The sequence below is a fragment of the Laetiporus sulphureus genome, assembly GCF_001632365.1.
Source record: "Laetiporus sulphureus 93-53 unplaced genomic scaffold LAESUscaffold_22, whole genome shotgun sequence".
Classification (NCBI taxonomy): Eukaryota; Fungi; Basidiomycota; class Agaricomycetes; order Polyporales; family Laetiporaceae; genus Laetiporus; species Laetiporus sulphureus.
In genome coordinates this window covers 283,062-291,005 of record NW_024468531.1, presented here as the reverse complement: position 1 = coordinate 291,005, position 7,944 = coordinate 283,062, and the positions used below count along the sequence as shown (strand labels likewise).

At 53.7% G+C, this 7,944-nt stretch overlaps 4 protein-coding genes across 4 annotated transcripts; 3 read left to right on the top strand and 1 right to left on the bottom strand.

The window, feature by feature from the left end:
- Nucleotides 1-83: 83 nt before the first annotated feature.
- On the top strand, nucleotides 84-857 carry LAESUDRAFT_726348 (uncharacterized protein; the record flags this gene model as incomplete). The annotated part of the gene is made up of 1 exon (XM_040909015.1): nucleotides 84-857. A coding segment is annotated over one exon (510 nt), but the record flags the coding sequence as incomplete, so codon positions are not given.
- A 199-nt stretch (nucleotides 858-1,056) lies between these two features.
- Nucleotides 1,057-4,752, top strand: LAESUDRAFT_680183 (atypical/PIKK/PI3K protein kinase). Its single transcript, XM_040905723.1, has 14 exons — nucleotides 1,057-1,237; nucleotides 1,296-1,385; nucleotides 1,434-1,535; nucleotides 1,590-1,733; nucleotides 1,791-1,911; nucleotides 1,966-2,052; nucleotides 2,120-2,200; nucleotides 2,256-2,489; nucleotides 2,551-2,832; nucleotides 2,890-3,156; nucleotides 3,214-3,811; nucleotides 3,878-3,952; nucleotides 4,003-4,017; nucleotides 4,070-4,752. Exons 1-14 carry the CDS (start codon nucleotides 1,164-1,166, stop codon nucleotides 4,441-4,443), a joined length of 2,544 nt encoding a protein of 847 aa, XP_040763868.1. The 5' UTR covers nucleotides 1,057-1,163; the 3' UTR covers nucleotides 4,444-4,752.
- A 629-nt stretch (nucleotides 4,753-5,381) lies between these two features.
- On the bottom strand, nucleotides 5,382-6,145 carry LAESUDRAFT_199313 (uncharacterized protein). The gene has a single exon (XM_040901550.1). It carries the CDS (start codon nucleotides 5,979-5,981, stop codon nucleotides 5,517-5,519), a length of 465 nt encoding a protein of 154 aa, XP_040763867.1. The 5' UTR covers nucleotides 5,982-6,145; the 3' UTR covers nucleotides 5,382-5,516.
- On the top strand, nucleotides 6,059-7,905 carry LAESUDRAFT_759656 (uncharacterized protein; the record flags this gene model as incomplete). Its single annotated transcript, XM_040912619.1, has 4 exons — nucleotides 6,059-6,307; nucleotides 6,575-7,551; nucleotides 7,606-7,664; nucleotides 7,715-7,905. 4 exons carry the CDS (start codon nucleotides 6,059-6,061, stop codon nucleotides 7,903-7,905), a joined length of 1,476 nt encoding a protein of 491 aa, XP_040763866.1.
- Between the last annotated feature and the right edge of the window lie 39 nt (nucleotides 7,906-7,944).

The following is a 7,944-nucleotide window of genomic DNA, read 5'->3' as shown; positions in this document are numbered from 1 at the left end:
AACATCTGATTCGGCGGATAACCGCGGCGGTATGTCAACATTGCACCTTGTCCCTTGCATGTTAAATGACAGTTGCGTATTAGGTCGTGACGACATTTTGGCAGAAAAAGAGCGTAGAGCAAGGTCAATCGAAACACTTCATTACGCTGGAGAATTTGCGCAACAGTCTCAACGTATTGAGGACTGCCGCCAGAGCATTGCCGTATCAGCGATTCAATTTGCAGGCGTCTGACCATAATGCTCCTCACCCATCTGTAGCTCATTCCTGTCCCTCGCAGAGCAGCCCTGGACAGCCAAGCGGAGCGACCGCTGTCCAGCAACAGCAGGATGCTAAGTTTACACCCAAGCTACCGCAAGCCATTCCCAATATACCTCAGACTCCTCAAATACCACCAGCACCTCAGATCCACCGAATACCTCAGATGCCTCCAGCGCAAGCCATATCCACACAGAATCCCAAGGAGGAGGTTTTGCCTGTCTCAGTACGTGATACCAACATTGTGTGGTGTCTGAGGCGTTCAAAGTGGATCTTGAGTTTGCTGGGTCTGTTTCTCTTCTTGTGCATTTTCAGGCCCTTTTGCGTCCAAGAATAATTTGCCTTGACAGGAAAGACAAATTGATATGCTGTCACATATTTAGCGGAGTTAACTAGCCTCGTTACTGAACGTTCACTTGCGCTCCTCGTGCCAATGGGATTCCAGCATCTCGATTGTCTTCCGTGGCAGTATGGTAGCAGTCTAATGCCGTCTTCACACATAAAAACACCAATTTGCCTGCTTCCATATGTTCGCCAAAATCTCCGTTGCAAGATTAAGTCTCATATGTACTCATAGCTACTTGATTTCAGAAAACCCATGCTTTGTGACATAATTACGACAGACAATCTGAGTTCCCCCATGATCAACGGTGGAAGGAAGGCGACGAGAGTAGTTGGAAAGCCAATAAGCGCCGCTACGGAGCAACCACGCTGGTTGCCTTTTGGGGGGATGGTGCGAGCTTGTGCGGGATAATCCCCGCGCCACTGGCAGCTGACATTGAATCGGATCTCCCTTGCCACTAACCGCTGCGTGCACATCCGGTCTCTTCAGCAAGTTTCTGGCTGTGCAATCAGTCGTACACTTAATAAGAAGCTGAAATTCACATTGAAGATCATACTGCATGAGATGGACAAAGACAACCGAGACGACTTTACCTTCGCGAAACTCAGCGATCTGAAGCTGCCGGTCACATTCCGCATGTATGCGTTGTGTTCCCTGGTCAGAAAACACATTGACGCAGCCCTCTTGATGCGGTAGATCACAACTAGAGGGCACGCGTAAGCCTCACTCGTATACGGAACTCCTGGAAAACCCAGAGTTGCGTTTCCACGGCGTGCAACAATCACCGTAAGTGTACAACCCAGTCTCGTTCAACCGCTCATCACACAGCTGAAGGGAACTCTCCGACCTCTATGTCACCTGTCAGCTGGTCGCGGACAACAAGCCGCTTACAATACCGTTCCGGACTTCGCACAAGGCGTTCAAGAAAGATTACACGTGAGCGTGTCGCTTCAACCATGATGATTCGTGTGAAACCTATAACATGTGCAGATGGAATGAGTGGATCACATTTCCTATACGCTACTGCGACCTTCCTTTGAGTGCTCAGGTTACGTTTACTGTGTGGGACATCGCTGGTCCCAGGTCGGCCTTGCCGGTAGGCGGTTCAACTTTTCGGCTGTTTGGGAAGAAATGGTTCGGTCTGATTCGGTGTCTATCCTAACATCCCTCTCACTGATTCATCGAACATAGGAGCCTCAGGAGAGGGAAGCATCGATTAATGTTATGGCGCGACCGAGAGGCCGACGGCTCGGTAGATACCACGACTCCCAGTAAGGTAGAAACCAGAGACGAGATGGGGAGATTGGAGAAGGTATGTGTTCGATGTTGGGGTTGGATTCCCTGTTGACTTAATATTTCTTTCTAGCTCGTGAAAAAGTATGAACGCGGCGACATGCCAAAGTCGGACTGGCTCGACGCTATGACATTTCGCAAGATGGCAGAGATTCACGCAGTAAGCCTTCACATGCCAAAGTCTCAGCAATCGACACGTCCACTGATGATACATCTCTATATCCCAGGCAGAAACTGAGAAGTCCGAGAACTTATTCTTGTACATCGATCTGCCCCGTTTTGACTTCCCAGTCATCTTCTGTGAACCTGTGCGCCGCCTCCTATAGTATTCCATTCTGGCGTTCTTGCTGACGGTGGACTCAGGATGCCTCAACTATTCCGTCCACGTCCACAGTGGTTGCACAGACGTCGACCCCTGCTCCAGCTGCGCCGCAGTCCAGCTTTGCGACAGATCCGTCACTATGGGCTGTCATCGATCCTGAGGTCGCGCGTGAGAATCCAGTGGAAGACAAGCATCGGCGCCTCGTTCGGAGCCATCGAAGTAGCCCATACGACAGGGAACTTAAGCCCAACGCAAAGATACGGGATGAAATCTCAGTAAGAAAAGAGTCACTTACTGGGATCTAAAACAATAGGGTCCTAATCTCGACGCCCATAGGATATCCTCAACTACGCGCCAAGCCAGCCGCTGACCTCTGAGGAGAAGGATCTGATCTGGAAATTCCGCTTCTATCTCACGAGAGACAAGCGTGGGCTCACCAAGTTCCTCAAGTCCGTGACCTGGCGTGATCCATCGGAGGTCAAACAGGCGGTGGAGGAGCTGCTACCGCAGTGGACGGAGATTGACACGGATGACGCGCTGGAACTGCTGGGGCCAAATATCGTCGACTCACGCGTGCGAGCATTCGCTGTGAAGCAGCTGAGCAGAGCCGATGACGAGGTATGGCCGCCTCCTACTTCCTCTGAATGTGCTCTTGACTGCCTGAAAATCATCCAGGAGCTGTTGTTGTACCTATTGCAGCTAGTGCAAGCGCTCAAGTTCGAGAGCGCCGCGAGCGACCAGAGGTCGTCGCGCTCGACATCGAGCGCAATCTCATACGATGACAGCGGTCTCGCAGACTTCCTTATTACGCGCGCTGTTCGGAATCCGATCCTGGGGAATCGCTTCCATTGGTATCTCATGGTTGAGGTTGCTATTGAGGACCCCGTCATGGCGAAGATGTACGGCAGAGTTGTGTTCAAGTTCATGGAGAAACTGGTTGAGGTGCGATCAGTTTACCTACGTCATTTGAGCGTTCGCTCACTGAACTGGATATAATAGTCGGAGGGTGGCCAAGAGAGACGAGACCTCATGCGCCGACAGGGCGAACTTGTCGACACACTCGCTAAACGGGCAAGGGACCTCCGCACGTCGAAAGATCCCCGCCCGAAGAAGATCGAGAAGCTCCGCGCGTTTCTCGCCGAGTCTAAGAATAACCTAGCATCGATGCCGCCTCTACCCCTCCCACTCAATGCGCGTGTGCAAGTGACGGGCATCATCGCGGAGAAGTCGAGCGTGTTCAAGTCGAACATGTTCCCGATGCTGCTGTATTTTCAATGCGTCGATGGGTCCGAATACCCGCTCATCTTCAAGGACGGTGACGACATGCGGCAGGACCAGCTCATCATTCAGCTGTTTACGCTGATGGACCGGCTGCTGCGGAAGGAGAACCTTGATCTGCGGCTGAGCCCGTACGATGTGCTCGCGACCGGACCAACGCAGGGCATGGCGCAGTTCATTCCGAGCAAGACGATTGCGGCGATCGTGAGCGAGTATGGGACGCTGTTGAATTATCTGCGGGCGCATTATCCGGATGAGGGCAGTGTAGGCACGTATGGTGTCGAGCCGGGAGTGATCGACACGTTTGTGAGGAGCTGCGGTGCGTGCGATTTCAGGACATGACTATCAGCAACTCGTGGGACTTACGTCCGCATTCGATCCACAGCTGGATATTGTGTCATGACTTATCTGCTTGGCGTTGGAGACAGACACCTGGATAATTTGCTACTGGCACCTGATGGTATGTTATCCAGTTATCCAATTTCCACATTGCTGATATGCGAAATCCAGGTCATTTTTTCCATGGTATGCATAACCTTTTAGCCCCTCGGAACAATGTGCTGACTTTTTAACTTAGTTGACTTTGGGTATATCCTCGGACGAGATCCCAAGCCGCTCGCACCGCCCGTTAAAGTCTGCAAGGAGATGGTTGACGCAATGGGCGGTGTGCAGTCCGTGCACTACTCGCGCTTCAAGAATTTCTGCTTCACGGCATTCACGATCCTGCGGAAGAGCGCGAACCTCATTCTCAACCTCGTCACACTCATGGTCGACGCGAACATCCCGCACATCAAGCACCGCGACGTGCACGAGCAGGTGCTGGGCAAATTCTGCCTCGAGATGACGGAGGAGCAGGCGATCGAGCATTTCGAGAAGCTGTTGAATGATATCTCGCCGTTTACAGTTGTACTGGACAGGATGCATGATTGGGCACAGTATTGGCGGAGCTAGGAGCCCACAAGCTCGATGTACTATATCGGTGTGGATACAGTAGCTTGTTATACAATACTTACCACATGCGGGGGCAGTCGGGGGTAGCGGGGTCAGCAGGTTCAGTTTGCGTTTATTTGAAAATTCGGAGGACATGCCATACATGCCATACATGCGTTGTGAACCGCTTTGACAAATTATGCCGGGATATTACCTTCGAGGTCTGTTCTGTTCGCTTGTACATGGGGGCGAAGAGAATTGTCGCGACAATTTATGATATGCATTTGGTTAAAGAAGCTGGTGCAGCAGTCGCTTAACCGTAGAGATAGCTAATATATACTCTCGAGTGGGGTGAGCTTTCGAATGAGGAACAAAGTTGGCTGGGCCACCGCGTGAGCGCTTAGCAGACACAAGGTGGTGTCCGGTATTCGGCCAAGCGTATCGCACAGTAGCCGATAGGACAGATGCCAGCGCTGGACAGTCTTTAATGTGCGATCGTCCACCAAATTGAAGAAAAGAAGACACCAGCATGAGCAAAGCCGCACATCGATGGGGCCGACACGACGATGCAAGAAGCGGCCTTTCGATCTGAGTCGCTCCTAATTAAACAGCAGGATATGAAGTTGACAATATACCCATTTGATTCAGGATATGAAGTTGACATTATACCCATTCGATTTAGGATATGAAGTTGACAATACATCCATTCGATTCGATCCAAGCTCCAGACGCGGTAAGCTTGGTCAAGGTACGTCTGCAGCACATATTGCGGCGTACTCATAAACAACTGATCTGGACGCGATGGGACGTGCCGCACCTCCATGCGGTGGCCGGTGCTGGATAAAGCGCTGACAGCCTGCGGCCTGGGTGATGGTCAAGTGGTATGGATGGAGGCCAAAAAAGGAGAAAACCGAGCACCGTGTGGCGAGAATGAGCGCCCGATGATTGGGCGCGAGGAACGCACGCAACGCAGCATGTGCCGCGATAGAAACGCCGTCCACATCGCACCCCCCGCTGCAAGCACAATTCAGAGTTATTCGAATAGATTATCGTAAAAGAGGTTATCCGGGATAGTGGCAGAAAAGAGGCAGATTTCACGCGATGCCTTTGCCTGAAACGCCGCGTGGGCGTCTAATGAATAGACCAGTGCAGTTCAGCGTGGCGCCGCGGTGCATTTGCGGAAGAAAATACGAGGGGTCTACGTAAGGTGGGTGGGGATGAAACAGAGGCTCACGGCAGTGCAGAGAGAAAGAAACAGGCACAAGGGGTCTGCAGAGGGCGAGGCGAGGGCGTGGAGGGAAAAGAGAGGCGATCGCTACAGTTTGGTTATGTTGAAGCTCCGCTGGTGGCCTGTGTATGCGAGTGTATGTCCGCCTTCGGGTGAGCCCCGAGCACGATCCCCGCCTGCTCTCTCCTCCCACCACCATCGTCCCTCCGACTGCCCTCCCTCTCCCCCTCCTCCCCGTTGTGCGCGTCCCATCGCCGCTCAGCCCATCGACGTCCTCCTTTGCGGCGGCCCAGCCGTGCTCGCTCGCCGCCCGCTTTACCTCCTGCCGCATAACGTACCTTCCCACCGCCAGCACCCCACGACCGCACACGCCTTGCGACCCCTCCCTCGACACTCCGATCTGCCTTCATGGCAGACCGCCTTCCGCAGCAGTATAATATGCACCCAGCCAATTTTCCTGCCGGTCTTGCCTCCCAGCAACAGGGTCTCGTTGATCCGCATCTGAACGTCAACCCTCAGGGCATGCAGTCGTCCGATCAGGCTCGCATATGGGCTCAGCTGCAACAGCAGCAGCAGCAGTCTCAAATACTTCAGCAGTCGTTTCGCCCTCCTCAGCAGGGTGCAGGCATGATGGCTAATGCTCAGACGAAGCAGCAGGTGTGCTCTCCGCTATGTTCTCTCCTTTCCTCCTCTCTGCCTTTCGTTCTTTGGCTGCTCCATCACGCTACACACACAGCCTTTTTTGCGGCCTCTGCAGATCTGTGCTCGCTCTGCTCGTGCTCGTACGTTGCGTTACGCTGCAGCCTGGCCATCCACTTTACTCACGCCCGTCTGCTTACGTCATCACGTGAGCGGTCGAGAGTGGTCCTTCATTTGGCTCAGCCTCCCGCTCACAGTCACAGTCGCTGACTGCTTCCCTTGTAGATGATAGATCTCCTTCGCAGCCACCAGATGCGGCAGCGAGCCAACCAGCAGCAACAGATGGGACAGCGACCGATACAGTTTCCTCCACAGATGAACCCGGCTGCGTCAGCCTCGTTCCATGAGCAACTACCACAGGCGCAGGCCTCAAAGAATCCCTTTTCGAATATGAATGCGCAACAGCTGCAGATGATCGCCAACAGTACACCTCAGATGGCCCAAATACTTCTTCAGCGACAGCAGCAACAGCAGCAGCAGCAACAACAACAGCAGCGGCAGCTCGAGTTGATGAATATGGCGCAGCAACAACAACCACAGAATGGGGCGATTCACAGCCCGCAAAATATGATGCTCATGCAGCAGATGTTGCAGCGCCAGCAGCAACAACAGCAGTCCGAGCAGTTCCGCCAGCAGCAGTTCCAGCAGGCTCAGCAGCAGATGGCCGGCGGACCGATGGCACAGACGCAAGCGCCCTCTGCACAACAGCTTTTTTTCGCGAACATGAATGCGAATATGAACCAACAGCCCTCGGACGTTTCGCAGTTCCCCATGCAGGTCGGACTGCGTCCCCCGACCGCCGGCGGCGGATCGCAACATCCCATGGTTCCCCAGCAGGGCCCACTGCAGTCGACAGCTCAGCAACAGCAGCAGCACACGCAACAAGCGTCGATGCAATCATCGCCCACGCCGCAACAGATGTCGGAGTTGCGTGCGGCAACGTACCAGCAGATGCGAGCCCGCGCGACAAAACTGCAGAGCATCATCCGCGAGCTTGAGAAGCAGCAACAGGAGCATGGGTCTCGTCACGTTGGAATGTCGGACATGCAGTGGGAGTTCGAGAGAAACAGGATTCTGTCAGAAATCAACGAGAAGAAGCAGCAGTTTGCCGGATTCGTGAATGAGCTGAAGAGATTAGCCACCGCGAACCCTACTAAAGCCTCGTTCAATCTGCTTGCCGGCGGTGAGCAGCAGGGAAATATGTGAGTGGTGTGCGTATTGTGCGACGGTTGATCGCTAACGTGTGTCTGCTTCAGGAGCGAGGTAGCGCAGCATCAGGGGTCTCCTCTCCCTGTTCAAAACAATGCGCCTTCTGGTCATTCTCCGCCAAATCCCTTTCGTCCAGAGCCTCAATCGGAACAACAGGCGCTGACGAATCCTCCTACACAAGGGTCCGTCATGCGGGGGAGCCCGTTACTGATGCCTGGTCAACAGGCCGGGGGACCAATGGGACAGGCTCCCCAACGAATGCTCGGTACGCCGTTTCAGCAGGGCGCAACGCCGATGCGCGCCTCGCCGCACATGCCTTCGCAATTCCCGAATATGCCCTCCAATGAGCAGATGCAGCAGGTGCAACAGAGCGCGCAGATGCCAAT